At 51.0% G+C, this 25,215-nt stretch overlaps 3 protein-coding genes across 8 annotated transcripts; 1 reads left to right on the top strand and 2 right to left on the bottom strand.

The window, feature by feature from the left end:
- Positions 1-102: 102 nt before the first annotated feature.
- On the bottom strand, positions 103-5,637 carry FAM32A (family with sequence similarity 32 member A). Of its 3 annotated transcripts, none has more exons than XM_045853624.1 (5): positions 5,478-5,637; positions 5,209-5,350; positions 1,554-1,607; positions 1,168-1,250; positions 103-983 (listed from the first exon to the last, which is right to left on the bottom strand). In XM_045853624.1, the coding sequence occupies exons 1-4, from the start codon at positions 5,549-5,551 to the stop codon at positions 1,182-1,184; spliced, it is 339 nt and encodes a 112-aa protein (XP_045709580.1). In that variant the 5' UTR covers positions 5,552-5,637; the 3' UTR covers positions 103-983; positions 1,168-1,181. The 3 variants fall into 3 exon arrangements, with proteins under 3 accessions (XP_045709580.1, XP_045709581.1, XP_045709579.1); XM_045853625.1 differs by having other exon boundaries at positions 103-842; XM_045853623.1 differs by having other exon boundaries at positions 103-1,250.
- Positions 5,638-7,626: 1,989 nt separating this feature from the next.
- Positions 7,627-13,343, top strand: CIB3 (calcium and integrin binding family member 3). 2 transcript variants are annotated; one of them, XM_045853478.1, is made up of 6 exons: positions 7,627-7,677; positions 7,883-7,917; positions 9,566-9,677; positions 10,630-10,777; positions 11,650-11,845; positions 13,322-13,343. In XM_045853478.1, the coding sequence occupies exons 1-6, from the start codon at positions 7,627-7,629 to the stop codon at positions 13,341-13,343; spliced, it is 564 nt and encodes a 187-aa protein (XP_045709434.1). The 2 variants fall into 2 exon arrangements, with proteins under 2 accessions (XP_045709434.1, XP_045709435.1); XM_045853479.1 differs by lacking the exons at positions 7,883-7,917; positions 9,566-9,677.
- Positions 13,344-14,868: 1,525 nt separating this feature from the next.
- Positions 14,869-25,044, bottom strand: HSH2D (hematopoietic SH2 domain containing). Of its 3 annotated transcripts, none has more exons than XM_045853309.1 (6): positions 24,748-25,043; positions 23,453-23,802; positions 18,769-18,858; positions 17,393-17,558; positions 16,750-16,884; positions 14,869-15,568 (listed from the first exon to the last, which is right to left on the bottom strand). In XM_045853309.1, the coding sequence occupies exons 2-6, from the start codon at positions 23,626-23,628 to the stop codon at positions 15,002-15,004; spliced, it is 1,134 nt and encodes a 377-aa protein (XP_045709265.1). In that variant the 5' UTR covers positions 23,629-23,802; positions 24,748-25,043; the 3' UTR covers positions 14,869-15,001. The 3 variants fall into 3 exon arrangements, with proteins under 3 accessions (XP_045709265.1, XP_045709266.1, XP_045709267.1); XM_045853310.1 differs by lacking the exon at positions 24,748-25,043 and adding an exon at positions 20,938-21,087 and having other exon boundaries at positions 23,453-23,588; XM_045853311.1 differs by lacking the exon at positions 18,769-18,858 and having other exon boundaries at positions 24,748-25,044.
- Positions 25,045-25,215: the final 171 nt, after the last annotated feature.

Genomic DNA, 25,215 nt, shown 5'->3' with positions numbered 1-25,215 from the left:
CAGGGCAAGTGGTCGTTTTGCAGTATACACTTTTTGTGTGCAATATGTATCAAAGGCAGAGTTTCTAGTGATAAAACAGCCTATAATTTAAAACACTCAGACTTATACTTAATAACTGGTTTGCTTTATTCTCCATATCACATAAGATAGCCACAAGTCCAACACTTAGAATTCTCTTCTGAATCTGTTTTTTTTTTTTCCCCGTTTATGTCAATGAAGACCGTTTCTCCCACTCTGATCCTCCTGCACTGGGGACAAGCAGGCCCCCCAAGACCCTGGCTTTCCAGTACTGGAACCTGGGCCCTCCCCTTGGGCTGCACCCATATGTCTGTGCTGGGGCTCTGTGCTGGTCCCATCACCCCGAGGTGTCTTTAGGCCAGGAATACCTAATAGGTTTCAATGTACGTGCCAACTCTGAATAAGCTTTGGGGGCTGCTGGGAACGCAGGGACAAGGGTAGTGAGGCAGCTGGTATCTGGGTTCCATTACAAAGAACACGATACTTGACTGGCAATACCTGCCATGGCAACACCCACTTGCCATGTCTGGAATGGGGACACTGGGAGAACAGGCTACATGCTGGCCACCACCAGCTCAGCTCAGAAAGGGGCAAGGTGTCTGTCCCATCCTTGCCTTGGGTGATCGTTATCCCTGGCCAGGTAGCTCAGGAGGCAGTCTGAAGGCCACAAAGCTGCAAGTGGCTTCCCCAGGCCCTGGGTGGAAAAGCATGAGCCCCAGGCTAGAGGGAGCTTGGAAGGGCAGCCCACGCAGGGCCCTGTAGGGGTCTGCATGCTGCAGCTTCTTTCTGGAGTCAGTTTCATCCAGGCAAGGATAGGTGGCTGCCTGTCAAAATGAGTTAGATGCAACTTGGGTGTAAAAACACTTCCGTAGCACTTACACAGAAACAACCTTAATCTCTGGATAAACTCTCAATGATTTCCAATCCAAATTAAAAAGGTTCATCTTCAATGTGCTACTGAGAAACTGAAATAGAATAAAAGGATAGTCTTAATTTAATCAAGTTCCAAAATGAGGGCACACTGTTTTGATAAAGCAGTCTTAGCAGAGGAAGCAAAGGTATATGTAAAAGAATGTTTCCAGAAAATGCTAAAGGCACCAACCATAACCCCAGCTTGGCCTCCCATGTCCCCTCGGTGCCACTCCATACCCAGGGCAGGAAAACTACTTCGTCCAGCTGACTTTGGGAATGTCATAGTGCTCCGTGAGTGTATCCAGGTGTCTATTGAAGTCCTGGGAAAGCCAAGGAAAAAAAGCCCATGTCATCACGGCACCAAGCAGAGCACTAGGGACATGTGGCACCATCCACCTCCACTTCTCCACATCCTGTTTCCCCTCAGTGAGCCTGCCCTCTCAAAGCCACCCAGCCAGGCCTCACAGCCGCCTAAACCCTGCCCTCTCCCTTCAGTGACCCCAGAGAAGTTGAGTAAATCCCTCCCCACTGACACTGCCAACAGCTCCTCTGCCAGGCTCTAAGCTTCTGGGCCCAGCTGGGACCTACGTGGCTCAGACTCCCCCACTGGGTGTGAGACTTACCTCCACTCTTTGCTTGTGAGTTTTGGAGGCTTTCTTTAGGATCCTTTCCATTTGCTGAAGAGAGGAGAGAAATGCAAGTAAGTCACATGCTCGACACAGGACAGAAGATGGGAGCCCTGGCTGGCCTGGCTCTTATACCTAGAACAGCTAGAGGTCCCAAGCCCCACAACTCCACTCAGGCTGGTCTGACAGGGACCCTTGGCTACAATACAACCCACTAGAAACCTAGGTCAGTCTCTTTGGTCAAGCTGCCCTTTGGTCTGAGAGGCAGGAAATGCACTAGTGCCAACTTAGGTAGACTCAGCTAGGAGCTGTACAAGTGCTTCCTGCTTCCTTGGGCAATTGACAGATTTCCAATCTTGCAGGAAAAAAAAAGCACCAGATGGGGTTTGAGGAAGGATAAGAAATGAGCAAAGAGCCTGACACCCAGCAGGTGCTTAAGTGACAGTATCCCCGCTGATGCTCACAGTGCCAGGAGGGACACAAGATCCTCCACTTTTGTGAGTGATTCTAGATTATGCACACAACAGGCCCATGACCTGCCCCACCACTCATTCCCGATACCCAGTGGTACGTGGTAAGAGTTGAGTGTGGAATGCAGAGCCAGGCAGACCTGGGGCTGTACCTGGCTCTACACTTACCAGCTAGGTGACTGTGGCAGCCTCACTTTGGTGGCCCACCCCTACCCCTGTACAGCTAGGAACTGCACTGCCTGGTATCCATGGCCTTGTGCAGTTGTCTGCCACATTGACTCTGTATTGGCCCTGTGACTCAGTTTACTTAACAGAATGTAGCGTCAGTACTAGGCTGAAGCCTTAAGAAGACCCAGCATCTTCTGCTTCATGCCCTTGGAAGTCAGCTACCCTGCAGGAAGTCTGATGACCTCGTTGAAAAGAAAGGACCTGGTAGATGAAACGACGTGTGGGGAGAGAGGCCATGAAAGGAGCACTGAGACACTGGACACATGGTAGCAAAACCATCTTGGATGTTCCAGCCCAGGCGGGCCTCCAGCCCCAGCTGCCGTCTGACTGTGCCAGACTCATCTAAGCAAGGTCGGCAGCACCACCCTGCTGAGCCTTCAATCCACAGACCCACGAGCTGCCACCTGGCTGTGGCTCCCTGTCCCTCCTCTTCTCCTTTGCTGCCTCATCTTCTTCTGACTCCAGTCAGCTGCCAGCTAGCTGACCCTCCCTCTGAAGTGCCTGCCCTGTCCATCCCTGCCTCTCTTCCTGCTGCTGTGAGCCCACATGAGGCCTGTGTCTCCTCACAGGAGGCCAAACTGACTTCATCAGCTGTTACCAAAGCCAGGCCCTTGGCAGGGCTCTGCCTTCTGTCCCCCAGTCCATGCACCAAGTTCCAGGATGTCTTCCGTGCTGTCACCATCACCATTTCACACACGGAGAATATAAGGACCAGAGTTCACAGGGGGTGAAGGGCCTGGAGATACCAAGAGGCCCACCCCAAAGGCCCTGCACCCAGGAGCCAGGAGCCATCCAGCCTTTGTGCTCCCTGTGCTCAATCAAACACCTTCCACGAGAGAATCTGCAATGCCCAGTTGTACCTAGCTTTGCTCATATTCCCCTTCTCTCTCATTCACCTCATCTCTCTCTCCCGGGTCAAACAAAACCAGGAACAGGACTTTTGGTTTTAAATGCCAACAGCAAAAATTTCCTCTTGACTTTCTACCACGTCCAGCTACAGGCCTATTTTTCTGTTGCCCCTGACAGTATATCTCCCAAGGGCCACTTCTAGTACTCCTCTGCCTTTCCCCACCTTCACCCGAATCCAACTTTCTCTTTAAATTTATTTTAAATTATAGTTGCCATACAATATTACATTTAATGATTCTTTCTTCCTCCTCATTCCAAATGCCAACTAAGGGTCTCAGTTTTCACCCCACAAAACCTCTTAGAAGCATATGACCACTGATTACTTCCTCCTCCTGGAAACACTTTCTCCCCTCGGCTGCTACAAACACACTCTCTCCTGGTATTCCTCCTTCCCATGCTCCCATGTGATTGCTTCCATGTAATTTCTTCTCTGCCACCCTCTAATCACCAGAGATTAGACCTTAGACCTCCTCTCTGTCACTGTCTCTGCTCATAAGAGTCTGTTTAGTCCCACAGCCATTGCAAATATCCATCTGGGGCCCATCTCCACAAATCTGCAGATTCAGATATCAAAGTGTCTGTGAGAATTCTCCACTCAGATTTCTAACAAGCACCTCAAATTTAACTTTTCTAAAACTGACATCTTTGAACCTGCAACCTTGGTGTAGTGGGATGATGCTCTAACCAACTGAACTACCTGGACAGGGCTAAAACTAAGGTCTTGATACCTTCCCTTAGAAACCTGTTTTACCCACAGTCCTTCCTATCTAAGTGGTACCTTCATCCACACAGCTTCTGCCAAAATTTTTGGTCATCCTTGATTCTTCTTTCCCAGCCCACGTCCAATCCATCATGCTGCTCTTACTTCAAAATCTATCCCAAACCCGGTATCTGTCATAGCTTCCACTATTACCACCTGACCTTTTAGTTTGCATTAGCTTCTCCCCTATCTCCCCCCTGCTCCAAGAGTACCATCCCAGCCCAGCTTCTGCCTATGATCTGAAGGAAGGGACTTGAGTGCATTCACTTGCTAACTCCTCACCCGAAACCAATGAGCTGAGGACATCAGCCCCATTTACAGATGAAGAAACTGAAGTTGGAGGTTAGCCAACTTGCCCTGACTTATACCGCCAACAAATGGTAGAGAGAGTGGAACCCAGGTCTGTCTTGCCAAAGGCAGTGCATCTCTTTTTTCTGTTTTTGGTACGAATGAATTAGACATGAGAGCAATGAGGAAACTTTCCTAATGTCACTGAAACAAATCACCCAGACAGAGTTAGTTTCTCAGCCTGGGCACTACTGATGTTTTGGTCAGATCATTCTTTCCTGTAGGGGGCGCTGTCTCAACCACTGTAGGACATTCAGCAGCATCCTAGGCCTCCTCCATCCAGTAGATGCCAGGAGCCCACAGCCTGAGTTGTGACAAATAAAATGTCTCCATTGTCAAAAGACTTCTTGGGAATGTCAGTAGGGGGACAAAACGGCCCTCAGCTGAGAACCTAGACCTATTATTCCCTAATCCCCAGCATAACAGGCCAAGCTAACGTCTAAAGCTGATCCTTCCTATCCCCCACTGCCTATATTTATTAAATGTTTAGTATTAAAACAATTAATTTAACAGAGCTTGAAAAACATATTTGAATCTGACAACAAAGCTGTCATGGAAACAGACTTTGTAGTGACCTACAGCAGGAAGCATGGCCATTTACTATCAACAGCTGACATCAACTGAGCATTGACTTTACACCAGACCTCGTTAAGAAATGCTTTACTTGCATTTCAAAAGTAAAAAGTACTATCCTGACCCCTACAGATGTGAAAGCTAAGGCACGGGCCCAGGTGAGTTACTGGCCCGGTGTCACAGGGCAAATGAGGGGCAGCACTGGAATCCAAAGCCGGGTCTGCAGCTCTGCCTCCCTTCAATCACACCTCTACCTCTTTGCGGGGCTGTCCGGGTTTCGAGTCTCCCGGCCCTTCCTAAGCACCCATTTCGAGAGACCCAGGCCTAGGGAGCAGGGTACACCCAGCCTATCCATCCCCCTAACCCGCTTCTCCTGCATCTTCTCGAAAGCCGCCTGGGCGGGGGTCCGCTTGTCCAGGCCGCGCCGTTTCTCCTCCTCGTTCTTTTTGCTCGTTCCCATGGCTTCCAGGAGTTTCGCCTTGTCTTTATCCTTCTTTTTCTTCTTCCTGGGTGGGTAGAGGGAACAGGAATGAGGGACATGAGGTAAAGTCGGGTCAGAAAGCAAGAGCCTGGGGTCTCGGAAAAAGTCTTAAGGGGGCGGAAGATGAGTTCCCGCGGGGTCTTCAGACTCACCGCTTGGTCACGCCGAGCTCTGCGACGCCTTTCAGCTTCAAGGGCCCTTTTTGGACCTGCTCGTAGGCCGCCATGGAACCTGTCCGCAGTTCAGTAGGTAAACTGCCTCACTTCCTGTCTGAGAACACTACATCCGGCAGAACTTCCGCCTCACTTCGTCTTGATTGGCCGAGCTAGGCGGTGTTCCTGCGCCTTTGGCATCTGACCCAGGCCACACTTCTAGGTTACCAGCTGGGCCTGGAGAGCCGGGCTCTGCGGCCTCCTTTGCATTCTGTTTCTTGACACACTTCCGGCTTTCAAACCCACTTCCGGTTTTTCTGCTTGGGGGCCCTACCCGCGACCAGTGAAGCCAATTTGACAAATCCCATTTCTTAAAGCCCGAAGTCTTTTTTGTGTGTTTTGCGTGCATTTGGATATCCTGTCTCTTTTATTGCCATATTTTGAGGGTTCAATGGGTAATATGCATTTTAAATTGTACTACTGTTGCCCAGATTGTGCCAGGGACTTTGGGAAGGAGGAAGATAGCGGATGAAGGAGAGAGAAAAAAAAGCAAGCATCCCCAAAACTAAACGACATTGGACAAAGAAGTCTCGGTGCCTGCATTTCCCACGTCTACCTGAAGGGGGCAGCAAACGACTGCCCAATTCTCCAGCCCTAGGCTCACCCTTTGGCATTCCAGAATTGGATGAGTGCCAAAAGAAAAGAATCTCGGCTTCTTCTTGGAGCCGTCCGTGACAGAATCAACTCCTCAGAGAGGGGCAGAACAGACTCAACTTGAGAATTCTATTCTCCCCCAGCCAACCCAGCAGCCAACAAAGCACTTCGAAGCTTTGTGCCTAGGAGAAAGTGCCTTGATGCCTCTGTCCTTCCCTTCCCTCCCAAATTGGGGATGATGATAACAACTAACACTTTATATGAATTTACATGAATCATCTCATTTACCCTCACAACCACTGTATTACTTTGAGTCTAAGTCTTAGCCCATCCTGATTTTGTAGGCAGGGAAACTGAGGCACAACTGTACTCCTCAGCTGAGTGTTCCATCCTGGCTTTTGTCACCACACTATGAAACCATCTATTGTAAATGCGTGTAAATACATTTAAGACAGCATTTCTCAGTCTTTTTTCTCATTATCATTCCCTTCAAAAGAACATTCTACCTCAATTTTAACTTAATTTAATGAGAGGAAATACTGATGAATAAGATTTTGTCTGGGTCGATGGAGCTTTGAAAGGCTATAAACCATTGAAATATCTTAACACTTTTTAGTCCCACCCCAAACCAATTTTTGGCCATTTGTGGGTAATACTGCCCCATTGATAACTTATATCCCAAGAGGAAAGGGAATATGGGGTGTTTCTCAGGTGGGGCCGTTGTGACTAAGACATCCATTACAGGCTTTTGTTTGAACATAAGCTTTCATTTCCCTGCCCAAGGGACAGTCCCTTGGGACTGCCCAAGACTGCAAGTGCTGGATCGTATGAGAGGTGTTTGTTTTATTTATTTCATTTTATTGTGGTAAGAACACTTAACATGAGATATATCCTTTCAAAAAATGTAACTGTACAACAATACATTAATGTTGATTTTAATAAGTATAATGTGCAGCAGATCTTAGAGCTTATCCATCTTGTTTGATTGAAACTTTATGTCTGTTTATTAGTAAGTCCCATATTTTTGGTTCCATTAACAGCCATTAGATCTTCAGAACAACTCTATGTGGTAGGTACTACAGTAATTTGCATGTTATAAAATAAGGCTCAGAGAGGTCAGGTGACTTGCCTGAAGCCACACAGCTAGTGAGTAGAGTCCTGGTATTTGAGTTGGGGTATGCTTGCAGCTTTTCTACCACCCTTCCTGTCTCTGGAAGGTGTCCCCTCCCCACAGGCTCACCAGGTGGTGGCAGATGTGGTCTGAGGCTCTGTGACCTCCCACAGCCCTAGTGGCCATGGACATACCTCAGGCTGTTGGCCAAAGAGCTTGACTGTAACTTGAGTCTCACCCAGGCTGGGGGTGATGGGGCGGGTGGGCAGGTGACAGCCAGGGCAGGGAGATTTTCCCAGACACTGGTGTGTGGCAGCCTGGCAACTGTGTGGCCCTGAGGCGACTGGGGGCTCCTGGAGCCTATTCCTGGTGGTGACCTTCACCATGGGCAACAAGCAGACAGTCTTCACTCATGAGCAGCTGGAAGCATATCAGGTAGGAGTGATGTGTGGGGCACTCAGTGGGTTTAGCAGCCTTGGAATCCTGGCCTGGGGAATGGGGACAGTATTCCTTGGCCCTGGATATGCAGTCAGCAAGGGTTTCCGTGTGCAGCATCGGGAGAGATGAGCATGGGGTGCTGGGGGGAGGAAGGAGGCCCCCCTGGGCAGGGCCTGGGCCAAGCCAACATCTCTCTCCACAGGACTGCACCTTCTTCACCAGGAAAGAAATCATGAGGTCAGTCTGGGGGAGGGGGGAGGGAGGAAGACCTGCAAACAACTTTCTATACATTGCTGGAGGATGTTTATGATTTGCCAGAACTCAATGCTTCATGGCAGAGTGTTAGTGGTCCGAAGGTGGAGGCAGAGATGGGGAGGCTGAGAAGTCACATCTTGGCATATTGTCAAGCCTCCAGGCTGACAAGCTTGAGCTTTCTCCCAAGGATGGCAGGAAGTAGTGGAGAGCGTGTGAGCAGGGGAGTGACAGATTGGCATGTTAGAAGGTCCCTTGAGGCCAATGTGAAGAGGCTGGGACTGGAGGCAGAGAGCCCAGAGGCAGAGTCCAGCTCTGGGCTATGGGTTCCCATCAAGGGGAGCAAACAAGGAGATGCCCCAAGGTTGCCACAAGCCCCTAGTGTGAGCGACAATGGCATAGATGGGCACCCTGCATCATCAATCGGCCCTTGGTGCCCCTGTCCGGAGGCCCCCACCCAGGAACTTGGAGCTGTGAAACCCAAGCTGGCCAGGGTTTGGCTGCAGAGTGATCGGGGCCCAGGGCCCAATTGTGTAGGTACAGGACATCCATTATTGATGGGCACACCTTTCATGAGTGAGCCCCATTGTCTGGGAGAGGACAGTTCGCAGGGTCACCCTGGCCATGATGATCGAATTACTGATGGAGAAACCGAGGCTCAGACAGGAGAGGTTGACCCAGCTTTGCAGATAGGCCACATCCCAAGGAGTGTGAGGGCTGACATTTCGTCCATCCCAAGCGTCTCGCTTGTTAGACAGACTAACTGAGGCTCAGAGGGGAAGAGGGACTTGCTCAACACGATACAGAAACCCAAACTCAGGTCGTTCCCTGAAGGGACCCAAGCAAGGAACTGGGTACTCGTTACTGGATTCCAGATACTCCCTTGTTAAGTTTCTAGTCATCATATGACTCAGGGGCTCCTGTCCCCATGTGAGACAGTCCCTAGAGTCTTGGGGACCTCTAACTCATCAAGGATGGTCTCTACAAGGCTGCTGCTCTGCATGCTGCAATGAAGGTATGCCGTCACCAGGTGAGCATCAGACTGCCGAGCTGGCTCCCAGACTAGGTAGTGCGCGTGGCATTTGGTGCTTTCTGAAATGCATTTCAGTCACCCTTTCAAAACCTGAATATTGGCTCTGCCCCATTGAGGGAACCCTGCTTCCCATTACAGAGGTGGAGAAGGAAAATGTGAGGACGGGGGTCTTTAGAAGCATGGTCTTGACAATAGTGTGATGATGTTCAGAATCATAGCTTGGCTCAGATTCTCTAAACGCTTGTTGTGAAATGACCTCACCTGAAGCACACTCCTGCCAGCCCCATCTACCTGCTGAGCTCCTGCTCATGCTTCAAACCCCAGCACCAATGCCTTCTCCTTTGGGAAGTCTTTCCTCCTCCTTGGCTTGCTTTCCTCACTCTGGTCCCCCTGAGCTCTGGGGCACTCACTCTCTCTACCTTGGGTGTGACACCAGGGAGATAGAGGTGCTTGTGTACCTGAAGGCTGGGCCCAGGGCTGAGGGTTAGGGACCCAGCATCTTTCAGTATGGAGCAAGCAGCTGCAAGTGAGAGAGGAGGGTCAAGTCCCCTCCCTCCCATCATCTCCCAAACCTTCCCGGTGTGTCCATCCCTACACCAGGCTCTTCTATCGCTACCAGGACCTGGCCCCCCAGCTCGTCCCCCTCGACTATACCAGCTGTCCTGATGTGAAGGTTCCCTACGAGCTCATTGGCAGCATGCCTGAGCTGAAGGTATGCTTAGGCAGTGGGGCAGGCAGGGAGAACAGAGTAGCGATGCTGCATTCCTATGAGGTGAGGGCTGCAATTATTCCCATTTTGTGGGTGAGAAAACTGAAGTTCATGGCCTCACAGCCAGGATGTTACAGAGACAGGATTCAAACCCTGGGCTGTTGGGATGATGCAGTAGGATAAGGCAGGCAAAGGGCTTAGCCCAAGGCCTGTTTCATGGCAAGTGCTCAGGGAACTTTAGTTCTTTTCATAGTCAGAGCAGCTAAATGCAGGTTCTTCTCAGCTAGATGTTCAGCATGTGGCTAGTGCCTCTGGAGGGGACTTGTGGAGTGAGTGACTGTGCGTAGAGACTATTGTATCACAAGGTACAAGAACCTCATTCAAGAGGGACAGAATAGGTTGGATCACATGAGCAAAAACTCCAGGGTCAGGGCTAGCATCAGGTACAGATGGAACCAGGGGCCCTGAGAATGGGCTTGGGAATCTCCTTCTATCTCTCAGCTCCTCTCAGGAAGAGGCTTTAGTCTCAATCAGCCCTTCTTCTTGAGGTGGTGATGGGAACCCCCAGAGACCAGATTTCCTCCTGTCAGTTCTACAACCAGCAGAAAGCAGGTCCCTTCATCCCAATTTTTCAAAAACATCCCAGGGCAGCCTCTGGTTGGCCAGTTGAAGTCACACGTCTATCTCAGAGCCAATCACAGTTGCCAGGTGAATAGAAATCTGCTTGTCCTCACCCAGGTCGTGTGGCTGCCTCTGTAACTGGAAGTAGGGACAACACCACCCAGACCACTGTGGCAGAGAGTAATGGTGCCTACAGTCCTGCCTGAGGATCATGGGAGGGAGGCAGTCTTGGTGGGGGGTACCTGGAGGGTCCCAGGAAGGTGAGTGCTGAGAGTGAGACCACATGGAGCCTGAGACCCTAGTCAGGGATGGCCGCCCTGCTTCCTGTCCCCAGGACAACCCGTTCCGACAGAGGATTGCCCAGGTCTTCTCTGAGGACGGGGATGGCCACATGACCTTGGACAACTTTCTGGACATGTTTTCTGTGATGAGCGAAATGGCTCCCCGTGACCTCAAAGCCTACTATGCTTTTAAAATCTATGGTGCGTGCAGGGCCTGGGGTGGGGGCTGTGCAGTGGGGGGTGGAAACAAGGCCAGCCCCAGGGCCAGGGGCCACCCTGCTGTCCCGGTGTCTCCCCAAGGGCTTCAAGGCCCAGCGTGGCCCAGTGCTCCTCCCACCCCGCACCTCCCGACCGCATCTGCTTGCTTGCTCCATTCCAGCCACACTGGCCTCGCTCTTTCACCCGCACACCAGACTCTGCCTCCAGGCCTTTGCCTCTGCTGTATCCTCTGCCCAGAACATCTTTCCCCTGGCTCCTTCTCACCTTGAAGTCTTGGTCTAAAGTAGCCCCCTCCCTGAGTCATTCTCCACCCCCGTTTTATTCCTCTCTTAGCATGGGATGATGCTGCTTAATTCCTTGTTCATTGATCTGTTCACTTCTTACTGACTTCCTCTCTAAGGGGACCCAGGGAAGCAACAGTGTCCATTTGATTCACCATCTGTCTACTGTGCCCGGCACATAGCAGGTGCCCAATAAATTCTTCTTGAATGAATAAATGAAAATGTATCACAGTGCCTGGCACACAGTAGGCACGCAATCAATACTTGTTGAGTGGATGAGTCAAAAACAGTTATTATCATGGTGCCTGGTACATAATAAGTGTTCAATAATACTTGAATAAATAAACGAAAATTTACCACAGCGCTCAGTAAATACTCGTTGAATGTATAAATGAATGACCTTGTTGCTGCCCAGTTCAAAGAAAGACCCAGCTTTTCTCTGAGGGTCTTGGATTCCCTCCAGTGCCTCAGTTTCCTCCTCTGTAACATGGGGACAAGATGCACCCACGCTGGCCCAGCCTGCCTGCCACCTGCTGCCTGCTCACCCACATCCCCATCCTGCCCACCGCGCAGACTTTAACGATGATGACTACATCTGTATGTGGGACCTGGAGCAGACGGTGACCAAGTTGACTCGGGGGGAGCTGAGTGCCGAGGAGGTGACCCTGGTGTGTGAGAAAGTTCTGGATGAGGCCGATGGGGACCACGATGGGCGGCTGTCCCTGGAAGACTTCCAGAACATGATCCTGCGGGCGCCCGACTTCCTCAGGTGACACTCCTTGCCGCACACTCAGTCCATTTCCACGTGTGGGGAAGGGAGGACCTTATAGAGCTAGATCATGGGCTCCATTTGTGACAGTCCCTGCATTCATTCGTGTGTGGTCTTGGGGAACTTTTCCAACCTCCCTGGCTCCAGTCCCTGCATCTTTAAAACAGGGATAATTAGGAACCCCATGGGCACCTCCTGGGGGTGGTCACAGCACTTTGGGTGAGTGGATCGTGGATGGACTTTGGCCCTCACTTGCCTGAACACTTTGCAGTGAACAGCTGTACTAGGCAGCCCTGGGCAGAATCAGAGCCCCCACTGCAGGGTGGAGGGCAAAGGTTACATGAGTTAGTACAGGCAGTGGCCTGCCACCTGTTTTTGTACCTCTAGGGAGCTAAGAATAGTTTTTTAAATGGTGTGTTTAGCCCTGGCTGGTGTGGCTCAGTGGATTGAGTGCCAGCTTGTAAACTGAAAAGTTACTGGTTCAATTCCCAGTCAGGGCACATGCCTGCATTGTGGCCCAGGTCTCTGGTTGGGGCATTTGAGAGGCCCAATCAGTTGCCATTGATGTCTCTCTTGCACTTCAGTGTTTCTTTCCCTCTCTCTATCCTTCCCTTCACCTCTCTCTAAAAATAGATAAAATCTTTTTAAAAACCTTTCTAAAGAAATGGACTGATAAAAAAGCAATGTTGCAAAAGCAAAAAAATTGCATTTTTAAATGGTTAGAAAAATACTCAAAGAGTAGTGATACTCCAGGGCACATGAAAGTGATATGAAACGGAAATTTCTGGGCCCACCCGGGGTTTTGCTGGCACACAGCCTCGCCCTTTTGTGCACATATGGCTGATGGCTGCCTTCGAGCTACAAGGCAGAGTTAGTCACTGTGCAAATTTGGAAATATCAACTATTTGGTGCTTTCCAGGAAAATTGTTTGGCCCCTGAGTTAGTACATGGAGTGAATTTAGAGCCACACCTGGCCCACAGTAGGTGCTCAGTAACTGTGCCTTGGTTACTACTAGTGGTGTCCCTCCCCGCACAGGCCTCCCCTTTCCCTGCCCTGGATCGGCAGGCCTGGTCTCCTGGCAGATGGAGACATGCATAATGGTAGTGGGATGGTGGTGCACCTTTGGTGTGTCCTGCTTCCAGACCTCAGTACAGCCCCTGTGAAGGAGGGACAGCTGTCATCCCCATTTCACAGGGGAGTACACAGAGGCCCAGAGTGGCCCAGAGAGGCAGCCACCTCTCACTGAGAGCCCTACAGCAAGTCGAGATGTAAACTGATTCAGAGATGTCTTCCCAGCCCCGGCTGGGGGGCGGGGTCCTGAGGGCTACAGCCTGGGGCTTCCTGAGTAGGCTCCATCTTTCCCTGTGATGCCTGGCCTGCTAGGGGACTCCTGGCAGGAGGGTCAGGGAGGAAGGTGCCGGAGGGCCGCCCCCCTCCCGCCTGGTGACACTGACTCGTTTCCTCTCTGCACACAGCACCTTCCACATCCGCATCTGAGGACGCCACGCAGGAGGAGCAGGGCCAGAGGAGGGAAGGGTGACCCCTCACCCCACTGTAGACTCTGGACTCTGGGAATAAACACATGTCACTGAGTCGAACCTGCTGGGATGAGACATTTCTGCCTTCAGTCTGGTGGATGGGAGGAAGGAGACCTGGATCTCGTCTGTGCTCTCCCAGTGTGCCCCTGGGCATGGCCACGCCCTCTCCAGGCTACCTTCTCCCTGACCGTACAAGGCAGAGCCTGACTGCTAGATCTTGCTGCACTGCAAGGGCTGGGGGTGCCTCGCTGTGGGTGTTGGTGAGCAGAGACCAGTGTGCAGAGGAGGCCTGTACTGCCCCACTCCAGGGCCCCCCAAGGCCAAACCCTATCCCAGCTGCTTGAGTCCCCTTTTTCCTCGACTCCTGAATTCCTCAAAGGGATGGAAGGTTTAAGGCTTGCTTATTTATTCGAGCTGCCAGGGGAAGCCTCTGAGGGGATGGCAGGAACGTTGCTTACTGAGCTGGGCGCGGCACTTGACAGTTTGTGAAGCATCTGCCCCTCTGCTGTCCCACTGCATGCCTGTGATGCCCCCGCAGTGCTGGCCCAGGACCAGTCACACTTCATCCAGAGGGAATAGAGGGACCGGCCCAAGGCCACACCTCAAGTCATCTGCAGAGGCGGCCTTGAGCCTGGGCCCAGCTCACTCCAGACCCCAGACCCCTACACTATGTGGATTTGGGAACCCCACACCCACTCCACCCATGGTCACCCTGGGGCCCATCTACGGCCCCAGTCAGTCCAAAGAGCAATCATTTCGAAGGGGGCAACCGAAAGCAGCCCCAAGGGCCTTCTCAGACACCCCCAGTACAAGGCATTTCTAGAGAGCCCACTCCCACACTACACCTCCACCAAAAAAAAGTACCTACTGTGCACCTAAGCCACAAGATTTATGCACATCCTACTGCTTCATCCTGAATGGGAGGGGCTACTTTCTCCCCATTTTCCACGTGAGGAAACAGGCTCGGGGAGGTCTAGTGACTCGCCAAAGTCACACAGCCTTGCTAACCCCCACCCCAAAGCCCACCCCAACCACAGCTGGGGGCTGCCCCTCCCTTTTTAAAGCAAAGGACACACTTGCTTCTCCTGAAGCTGACATTGGTGTCTGGAGTGCTCCTGAGCACCAAGCCCACCACAAGTCTTATCTCCTTCATTTGTATTAGAACCCGGGACAAAGGCGTGGCCAGAATTCAGAGATGAGTCCAGGTGAGGGGAAAGTAGGGAAAGGACTCCAAACTGTGTGACTTCCGATCCTGGCACTGATGTTCAGTAGCCTGGTGACTTTGGCCATGCCTCCCCCATCTCTGAACCTCACTCTTCTTGAAAAAGTGCAGAAGATGCCTACCTGATGGGCCTGCTCAGTGGTGTAAAAGAAATAGTGAACGCTGAGGATCTGGCATGGGGCTGGCACACAGTAGAATGCTCCAGACCCTCACTATAACTGATTGTTATTATTACAGCAATAACCAGGTCACCTCATTGGCATTTGCAGGACCAGACCTAAGCAATGTCTTTATTACATTTCTCAGGTCCAGAGGGCTGGTGTGCAGAAAGCAAGGAGTCCAGGTGTGAGCAGCCCTCGGCAGCAATGGTCCCAGAGCCAGGGCAAACCTCTTCTCTAGCAGTACCCAGGGGCAAAGGGTGGTGGTGGGCGGTACTCCTCGGGGAGACAGTCCTCCTGGGGCTCAGCCAAGTCCCTCAGCTCCGATTTAGACAATTGTGAGGACAGGGCCCTTACTATTGGTTGGTGCCAACCCCTGGTTCTCGAGGTCACGTTACTCCAGCTGGTTGACCTTGAGGCCCTCCTGGAGGACTCATCTCTGTCTCTTGGAGCCTGGGACTGTGAGGGGCTTTCAAGTGATGTGGCCGCCAAGGGGTCTGTGTAGATGCGACTGTCCCAGATCCCAACATCTGCCCGGTCCCCTGAGCTGTGAGTCACCTCCGATTGCTTGGGGTCCTGGAGCGGCGACAAGCTCACAGCTGCCAGGTGGGATTTCAGCTGCTGCTGGACCTTCTTACCCGTCTGGGGTAGTGCCTTGAGGTTCCTCCAGAGTTTCTGACAGGCCTCCTCCAGGGGGGCTTTTGGGGGGCAGGAGGAAGCAGCTCCCTCCGTGGGTACTTTGTTCACCTCTGCGGATGGCTTCCTTTCCTTTCGCTGATGGAGCAGGGACGGCTTTGCAGAGACCTAAAACCAAGAGCCAGTGAGACTCGTGCCAACACACCCACCAGCACTCTGAATCCACCTCAGACTTAGGATCTGGGTTCCATCCAGATGCCCTGGGGCTGACAAATTGCCCCGTATGAACCTCCAAACCTACCCTCGTGCCCCATCCTTCCCTCTTCAGTAGACAGCTGCCCTAGCTTCCCCAGGAACCATTTCTGTAAAGGACCAGGGAGAACTTGCTTTTCGGGCTGCACAGTCTGTCTCCTTACTCAGTTCTGCGGTCGTTGAGTGTGTGGGCCCAGTTCCATTCCAACTTTATGGATGTGGAAATCCGAGTCTCATCTGATTTTCGCGAGCCATGAAATAGTGTTTTTCTCAACTATTCAAAAACGTGAATGCCATGCTTAGCTCACAGGCCATACAGATACGGGCAATGGACAAGATGTGGCCCTCAGGCCGTGGTTTACTGACCCCTGACCTTTCACTGTTCAGGCCAAGTGTGTGGCAAATGTGGCAGATGCTATCAATGGCCCACCCATATCCTCTTTGTCCCCAGCTCCATTCCCAAATGCTGGCACTGGGAGCTCTGCCTCGGGGACTTCTCTGGTCCACTGTGCCCACTGTGTCCACAAGGCACACTGGAAGTGCCAGAGAATCAAAATCTCCCAGGAATGGTGCTTGATCAATGATTGATGGAATTTGGAGGTAAATACCCGAGCTCCCTCACCCTAAGAGGTGATAACTGAAGGGCGCAGCAGACAGGAAACATGAAAACCATAAATAAACAAGACTTTTCAAATTTTGAGGAGTGCCCTGTTGCGAATAAATAGGATGATGTGATGGAGAAGGTGCTTAGGGGAGTACTTTAGGTCTGGAGATGGGAGGGAGACCCCTGAAGAAGGACTGAGAGAAGAAGCCAGGCATGGGGAGCTTGGGGGCGGAGCTTGTAGCACAGCATGTGCAAAGGGCCTGAAGTTAGGTGGTGTGGGATGGCAGCGGTGCTGAAGCTGGGCAGGTGAAGGGCAGAAGGAGGAACTGAGATCATAGTCAAGATTTTAATCTTGGTGGGAAATCACTGGAAGGTTTTAAACGTGGAGCTGCAGGATCTAATCTACATTCTAGAAAGTCTCCTCTAGCAGCTGTTGGCCACCTCTGCTCTGGACCCTCCCCCAGGTTGGAGGCACCAGCTTTCTGTCACATACCTCCTTGGGTGCAGCCACTGGATGGGAGGAAGGATTCTGATGTTCACTGGGACCAGGGGTGGGGCTGGCAGCTTCCTCAGCCAAAGCATTGTAGTAAAGGAAGAGATCCTCGTAATCCACGTTTGCTGGATCCTTCTGTGGGACAGAGGGGACCTGCAGCTCAGCCCCAAGGAGGATCACCAGGATGGGGCTGAAGTCCCTGGACCCTCGTAGTTGTGGCTCAGGAGCTGCTGTACTCACAACCCTTGTAGTAAAGCATGCCCCTTTCACAGCAGCTTGAGGGCCTAGGCCCCGCCCACAGCAATTTACGTAGGCCTAGGCCACACCCATAGACCCTTATAAGGATTCCGGCCCCTCCCACAGCAGCTTCTGAGGGCTTAGGCCCTGCTGACTGAGGCTTATCAGGAAATAAGCTATTCCTATAGATCCTAAGGTTATACCTTTGTAAAAACCCTTTTAGTGAACCCTTGTAAAAAATCATCCTGGGGGCAACTAGGACCAGGAGGAGTTGGAACTGTGGAGGGACTGGGACCATGAAAGGAGAGAATCATGAGACTGAAGGGGACTGGTGGGAGCAAAACAAGTCTGGGGGGCTTGGCTCCTGGGAGGAACAGCTATGGCCCAACTGGGTCCCAGCCCTCACCTGCCCACAGGGCTGCTTCAGCAACTCGCCATGTGGCCGCATTGGCTGCTGTTGGTGAAAGGTGATCAGGGCGTCCAGCGAGGCATGGGTGCTGTCCTCCCCAGGGATTACAAAGCTCCCGCTGTCCAAGAGCTTCACCATAAAGTGGCGGTAGCAGTTTTCGGCTCTGCGGAGACACTGCCAGGGATGAGACATCCCACTCCCCTCACCCCATCCCCCTGCCCCGTCCTTGAACCGACAGCACTGTGGGTGCCGTCTGACTGCCGAGACCCTATGCAAGCTTCTCTTATTAGCCTTGTGACACTTGGTAGGTGACTAGCAATGCTGTGCCTCAGTTTCCCCATCTATAACATGGAGCTAGGGAAGTGAAACAAGCTGCTGCAGAAAAAGCTTAGCTCCGTGCCTGGCTAGGGGTAAGTGACCAATAGCAACAGTAATGAAAACTGAGTCAGGCTTCAGCCTGAGGCTGTGGTTGCCTGGCATACTGCTCCCTTAATGAATGAGTGTGTTTATTAATGGCTTACTATGTGCTTACTATATATAGATTTTTTAAATCCTCACCAGAGAATATTTTTTCATTGCTTTTACAAAAAGAGGAAGCCAGAGAGGAAGGGAGAGAGAGAAACATTGATTGGTTGCTTCTTGATTTCTGTACTTGCCTGGACCAGGAATTGAACCCACAACTTAGGTATATGCCTTGACTGGGAATCAAACTTCCAACCAAATGAGCCACACTGGCCAGGGCAGTGCTTACTATGTGTTTTAATCCTCACATCAAGACGAGTAATTTTAGCATTTCTGTGTTAGAGATGAAGATTTTGAGGGAGGTACAGAAAGGTTGAGTAACATGTCCAAGGTCATACAGCATGTAAGTAGCAGAACTGAGCCTTGGACTGTGCAACTCAGTCCCAAGTTTTCCCACTGTAGGTAATTCTGTGATGGAGCCATTGGATTTTCTTGCATTCCTTTGGCCCGAAATCCTTTTGAAAAATATTATGTACCGCCGAATCTGCTAATTGGGATGCCAGATTAGGCTTTGAGGCCTCAGGTAGCTGGACTGCCCTGGGCTCTCAACACATCCTCCTGAGTGGAGTCAGAGAGTTGCCCGTTAGGTGGTGGAAGGGAGATGGGCTGTTATGGAAAGGGCAGTAGCCACTCTCAGGCCCCAGCAGCTCCTGTTCTCAGACACACAGTCTTAGTTACCACCCGACCTAAGCCTGCTGGTTACAGCCAGACCTGCAGCTGCTCACTTTTCAGCTAGCTCTGTCCAGAACTTTGTATCAGTTGCTGAGACTTGCAGTATAAAGCACCCCTCACCCCTTCAAGAAAGCCTGGAACCCTTCTCCCCCTGCCCTGTCCCCTAGCCCCAGCCTTACTTGTAGGAGAGCGTGTAGCCCACGTGACTGTGACTGACCCTGATGAGGAAGGATCCCAGCGGCTGTGATTCCAGCAAGCTCTCTGCATCCCTGGAAGGGCACACACAGGAGGGCAACAGGTGAGGCCCAGCCACCCGTGTATGCCCAGACCCTGGGTGTACCAGTCATCCCAGGACTAGACAAACAACTTAAAACATGTTTTCTCCGTGGTTGTTTCAGAACTTGGAATATTCATGGACAGAATATTTCCCCAGAGGTGCCAGAAGGCCTCTGATGACCTTGACCCCAGGCCAGACCCATCATCTCCCACAGCCCCCGCCTGCCTTCCCAGTGTCTGGAATTCCTCCGGGAAGGCACCTTTGGGTGGATCCAGGAATGACAGGTAACAAGGCAGGAGCTGTCCCCAGATGCCTTTGAGGCCAAACCCCAACTCTGCTGTTCATTCACTGTGTGCCTCTTGGTGAGGGTCAGTCCCTTTCTGACCTCTGCTTCCCGAAGGAGTAGAAAACCCCACTCCCAGGCCAATGTGAGGACAGACGGAATGTGTGCAACGTGAGAACTTCCACCTGGTACATGCTTTCCAAATGTTCACTACTAGTACAGCTGACCCTTGAACAACATGGGCTGAACTGCCAAGTCCAAGTGGATATTTTCAATAAATGCACAAACTGGCCCTCCGTGTAGTGTTTCTCATCTGAGGCTGGGAATCTGGGGGTGTGGAGGGCCAACTCTATGCATGGACCTACACCATTTTATAGAGGGGACCTGAGCAGATTCTGGTATCCATGGGGGTCCTGGAGGCAACCCCATGGATACTGAGGAATGACTGTAACCACATTTGTGAGCAGTCAGGTTATATAAGGATTTAGAGTCAGCACTCCTGAAGTCCACATTATTGAAGGGTCAACTATATCACTATCATTCGCTATCATTATTATACTATTTTCTGGGGTTCACAGAGAGTAAGGTGACCTTCTATGGGGAGCCTCTGGATGCGTGTTGTTCAGTGCACAGGCCACTGACCACATGTGGCGACTGAGCATTTCCAATGTGGCTGGTCTGAATCAAGATGTACTTTTAGCATATGGTACACACCATATTCTAAAGACTCAGTACACAGCACAGGAAGTATAGTCAACAGATGCATAATAGCTGCGTGTGGTGTCAGATGGACTAGTAGATCTACTGGGGCAATCACTTTGTCAGTTATATAAACGTCTAACCACAATGTTATACATCTGAAACTAACATGATATGGCACGTCAACTGTAATTGAAAATTTTTATTATAAAAATTTTTTAAAATAATAAAAAATAAAGATAGTACAAATAGAGGAATATATATACTGTCTCATGAATGATTTTTTTGTACTAATTACTTGTTGAAATGGTAGTATCATAGATGTACTGGGTTAAATACTGCAATCTTTTAGTTATGGGACAATGCTCAACCAACTGAACCACACCAGCCAGGGAAAATAAAAAATGTGATTAAAATTAATCCTACTTGTTTCTTTTTGCTTCTTTTAATATAGCTAGTAAAAAATTTAAAATTGCAATGTATGGCTCATATCATATTTTATTGGCACACCTCAGAACTCAGAAACCATACCTAATTCTGCCTCTCTGTGGCTTTTGCAATGTCTCCTCAATTTCCTGAATGTGAAGGGTGGCAATAAAGGTTCTTTTCTCCATTCATTTAGAGCCACATCCTGGGGTGACTAAGTAGATATGTTCATCTTAGAGCACAGTCTGGTATAGAAAGGGCATATTAGCTATATACCTGATGGATTGAGAGTGGCTGTTCGGGGCACTGTGTTAAGAAGGATTCTGAGGCTGCATCCTGCCATCATTGGTTGGTGATGACTGGCCTGGCAGGGGTGGGAGGACGGTGGGGGAGGGGGCTTTGCCAGGTCCCTGGCAGTTCTGGCCTGGTGGCCACTTGTATAGAGAAAGCCAAGGTCCAGAGAGGGAAAATAACTTGCCCAAGGGCACACAACAAGTCCACAGAGGAGACAAGATTCAAGCCCAAAGCTCCAAAGCTCTTTTCATCCTCTTAACTCAGTTGGGTGAGCTAAGCCCAGGGTTCCACAGTGGAAAACTGCCCGAGGCAGGGGCAGACAAAGAAAGAGGGTGAAAGGCAGGGTGGAAGGTGTGGGTGTGTCCTCACTGTCTGGAGATGGCACCATGGAACCACGAAGGGACTCCTTCTCGGGCCAGCTGGCCCACCTGTGTGTGCACGAACCAGTCCATTCGCGGAGGCAGCGGCGGTGGCAGCTTTCTGGTCTCTGTCATGGCTTCCTCAGAGGGAAGGTTTCACCTGGGGACAGGAAGGAGGGGGAGAATCATGCCTGGCCCACCTCCCATCTTTATCCTATTCTTGCAGCTATGGTGCCTTCTCTTTGGGGAAATCCTCTAGGCTGGACAGAGCAACAGGGCTGAAACTGGCTTGTGTTTCCTGAGCACCTACTATGTGCCAGCACTTTATGTACATTCACTTATTGACTCCTCCTAAAAATCTTCCAAGGACAATAAGAATAAAAGAAAAAGGGAGTAATAATAATAAAATGAAAGCCCCAACTAGTGTGACTCAGTTGGTTGGGCATCATTCTGCAAAGTGAAAGGTCACGGGTTCAGTTCCGGGCCAGAGCAGATGCCTGGGTTGTGGGTGTGGTTTCTGGTCAGGGCGCGTGCTAGAGTCAGCTGACCAATGTTTCTCTCTCACATTGATGTTTCTCTCCATCTCTTTCTCCCTTCCTCCTCCCCTCTCTAAAAATAAATATATAAAAATTTAAAAAATAGGATAAAAGGAAAAGCAAAAATCCTCATATTTTGTTTTCCTTTTATTCTTATTATTTCATTACTGCGAGTGTGGGAAAGTTCCCTTTATAGATATATGTATTTAAGTTTAAGAACTGAATTTATTCAAATATTAAGTAGCTACCCACGTCCGTGGAGGGATGTGGTGGTGGCAAAAGGATAAGCGGATGAATGAAATAGTGAACACTCAGTGGGCACCATAAAGGGTGGCCATGTTTATTAAACACCACAGAGATTTGGGCTGAACAGTTACTTCTGCCACCAATGTCACCAGCACATTGGATAGCACACTTATGATGTGACAGGTGCATAGTTAATTCACATTCATTATCAACAATTTTAAGCTCAGGTATCACTGGACTTTGTGAGCCAATGACAGAGAGCTGGGAAACAGAGGGAAAAACCAGCACCAATTTGAAAAACAGTTATGAAGTCAGTGTAAAGCCAGCAAAAGTTCTGTGCCATGCTGGGATGACCTCTCCAACTCACCCTAATTCTGTCCCCAAACTTGTCCCACCTCTCACACTGGCCGGGGCTAACCCTTCCATCTGGCAGAAGGTCACTGTTACCAGGCTGTCTCCACAGACAGGAGTCCCACTGAACAACCCAGTCAATGTTGACTTTCTCCTACTAGGAGGCAGGTGGTGAGAACACCCCTCCAGGGAGCGGCCCAAAGGAATTCTGGGCAAGTGAAATTAAATACATTAAGAAATGTTTAGCCCTGGCTGGTGTGGCTTAGTTGGTTGGAGCGTCATCCTGTAAACCGAAAGGTCACAGGTTCGAGTCCCTGTCAGGGCACACACCCAAGTTGCATGTTCAATCCTAGGAAGGGGCACGTGCCAGAGGAAATCGATCAAAGTTTCTCTCCCCCCTCTCTCCCTCTCTTCCCCTTCTCTAAAACCAATAAGCATGTCAAAAAAGAAAGAAATGTTTAATAAGGCAGAGTTACAAAGCTGTTCAGAGCCTGGGAACAGAGCCTGCAAACAGAGCCTGAATTCAAACCTACTTAGATGCTGTGTGAGCTTGGGCAAATCAGCTTAACCTCTCAGTGCCTGTATTTTCAACTACAATTTGGGGAGATGATGATGATATTTACCTGGAGTAGCATAAGCCCTGACCGTGTGTGGGTTTTTCTTTTCTGTAACTCGAACGTCTGACTTTAGCTTTGATTGCTGAGGCATCCGTTTAGAGGGTGGCAGTCTCCGGTCAGGGTTGCCAACCACACGGCTGAAGAGCCAGGCTGCCTTCTCCCACTGAGGCAGTGTGAGAACCCCTACCGTCCCCACGGATCTTGCCTCTGGCCTAGACTTGCCTCATGGGGCTGGAGTGTCTGTGTCTGCTGTCTCCCCAATGTTAGGGCCTGCCAGGGTCTGGGCTCAGGGCTAGGCTAGAGATGGATTCTTTTGGATTTTTCTGGGTCTCCAGCATCACCTGGAGCTGGGTGGGCACAGAGGAGGGTACAGGGTATGTGCTGATGAGTAGTTTAGTGATGGATGAAGACACGCTAAGTTTCAAGTTCCTGACTCTGGCGTTGGGGGCCCTCCCACCTCCTAATCCCCTGTTCCAGCCTTAATAGCATCCTTGCTTTACCCCAAATTGATCAAGGTCTCTTTCCCCTTCACCTGCTTGCCCAGACAGTTCTTTGCCAGAAATGCCCATTCCCCAACTCCAGCACCATTTTCCAATGGTCATCTCAGAAAATTCCTCATTCATCTCTGGTCCCGCCCCACCAGCCCCATCCCTCCCTCTGGTCCAGCCCAGTGCTCTTTCTTCTAGAGGCTCTCAAAGGCCCCAGCCTCACCCAGCACAGGACAAAAGAGTGGTGGGTGTACAGTTGACTAAGGAGTCCCACCCAGGGAACATACCTGGGAGACCCCTGGGTGGCTGTCGCCCTCGCTCTGGGTGTGCCTGTGCCGTGCTTGCAGGAGACTGGGTTTCGGTTCAGGGCCCACACGTCAGCAGGGCCGGGCGGGGCCACGCCCTGGTGGTTCCTGTTTCCTCCGGCAGGTGAGCCCCTGGGCGGGACCAGGACAACCCCCATGGCCCTTCGTTTGTGCTCCAACAAAGCCGCTGGGCTGCAAATGAAGGACGGGTGGCCTTGCCCCACCCAGACCTGGACGAGCCTTTATTGAGCACTGGTTGTGAGCTAGATCCTCAGGGGACAGAGAGAAGGCCCCAAGAGAGGCCCAAGCCCCATCCTCCCTGTAGCTGCAATCTAGTGAGCAATGAAAAAGCATAAGAAATTATTAATGTTGTTTCAGAGCAAATAGCAGGTCAGAAAACAGGGACTGAAGTTGCAAGAACCCCCAGAGGGGGCCTAACTGGTCTGGAAAAAATGGCACCTGGGGCCAGGTGGGAGTCAGCTCCATCTGCTGGGGAATTGAAGAAAGAGTGAAAGATGCCTTTGGTAGAGGGAGCCACAGAGACCTAGGGCCCAAGGCAGGATGGAGCCTGGGCAGGCTGAGCCTCACTGGGCATACAGGGTCACATTAAGAGTCCTGCTAGTCCTGGCTGGTGTGGCTCAGTGGATTGAGCACTGGACTGCAAAGCAGAGGGTTGCTGGTTTGATTCCCAGCCAGGCACATGCCTAGGTTGCAGGTCAGGTTCCCTGGTGTGGGGAGCTACAGGAGGCAGCCACATGTTGATGTTTTTCTCCCTCTGTTCCCTTCTGTCTGAAAATAAATAAATAAAATCTCAAAAAAAAGAGTTCTGTTAAAAAACATTTAAAATTATATTTTATGATGGCATCAGCCTCATTATTATACATTCATTATTATTATACTATTTTTTTCTGATTAAAAAAACCCTAACCATTATCGGGGCCTCTACACATGTCGTGAGCTCTGAGTATGGGAACCTGTGCCCAACAAATCAGCCAACCCAGATGTGTGCTGGCTACCCACACTCCTCCTCAGAGCGCACAGGCAAAACCACTTCCTCCTCCTCTTTCAATGGCACAGATCCTCGTGGCTGAGCTGCAGGGGGTGGGGGCAGCCTCCCTGCGGGCCTATCGCCCTGGCCCAGCTGGTTTAGGTAGCCTGATTGCAGGCTCAAGCTGGGTGCCCCCACCACTTCCTGCCCTATGGGGGCAGGGAGTTGCCCTCAGTTTGCAAGTCAACAGCCCCAAGCAAGAAACACAAGGAACCCCTTTCTCACTCACCCACTGTTGTGGTCTTGGGTGAGTTGCCCAACCTCTCTGGGTCTCAGTTTCCTCATGTGTAAGTCACATGATAACAGCCCTCCTTAGTCACATGATGATAATCAGCAAGACAAACTTCAGGCAAGTAGCAGGGGCTCGGTTAAGAGTAACGACATCAGGACTCCTCACTGTGACTGAATCTGATGCCTTCGTGTCTGTCTGGGGGAGATGCTGGCTCGAGCTTCAGACCTCCTAGGCTGGGCTATGTTGCGCAGCTCACTTGGCCTCTCTGATCCTCTATGCCCTCTGTAACCCAGTGAGCCTGCTCCTTGCCTCCATGATGAGGAGCAGCGCCATTGCGGAGGAGAGCAGAGCGCCCAACCAACCCTCGTCAGTTAGAAAGCCTGGCCTTTGGGGTATCATTTGCATGGAGTTCAGTCTCCAGGAACATGGGGCCTATCAGTTCCCCTCTGGCCCGGTGCCCTGAGG

Source organism: Phyllostomus hastatus, unplaced genomic scaffold (genome assembly GCF_019186645.2).
Source record: "Phyllostomus hastatus isolate PE091 unplaced genomic scaffold, TTU_PhHast_1.1 phas_contig_98, whole genome shotgun sequence".
Taxonomy (NCBI): domain Eukaryota; kingdom Metazoa; phylum Chordata; class Mammalia; order Chiroptera; family Phyllostomidae; genus Phyllostomus; species Phyllostomus hastatus.
This window is presented reverse-complemented; position numbering and strand designations above follow the sequence as displayed.

Coding starts and splice junctions, on each gene's coding strand:
- FAM32A (XM_045853623.1), bottom strand. CDS start 5,551: ATGGCGGCCTACGAGCAGGTCCAAAAAGGGCCCTTGAAGCTGAAAGGC. Junction 5,351..5,477: donor GAGCTCGGCGTGACCAAGCG/GTGAGTCTGAAG, acceptor CTACCCACCCAG/GAAGAAGAAAAAGAAGGATA. Junction 1,608..5,208: donor AGAAGATGCAGGAGAAGCGG/GTTAGGGGGATG, acceptor TCCTCTCTTCAG/CAAATGGAAAGGATCCTAAA.
- CIB3 (XM_045853478.1), top strand. CDS start 7,627: ATGGGCAACAAGCAGACAGTCTTCACTCATGAGCAGCTGGAAGCATAT. Junction 7,918..9,565: donor ACCAGGAAAGAAATCATGAG/GTCAGTCTGGGG, acceptor TCCCTACACCAG/GCTCTTCTATCGCTACCAGG. Junction 10,778..11,649: donor CTATGCTTTTAAAATCTATG/GTGCGTGCAGGG, acceptor CCCACCGCGCAG/ACTTTAACGATGATGACTAC.
- HSH2D (XM_045853309.1), bottom strand. CDS start 23,628: ATGGGGGTTGTCCTGGTCCCGCCCAGGGGCTCACCTGCCGGAGGAAAC. Junction 18,859..23,452: donor GCCACCCAGGGGTCTCCCAG/GTATGTTCCCTG, acceptor GTGCCCTTCCAG/GGATGCAGAGAGCTTGCTGG. Junction 17,559..18,768: donor GGCTACACGCTCTCCTACAA/GTAAGGCTGGGG, acceptor GTGTCTCCGCAG/AGCCGAAAACTGCTACCGCC.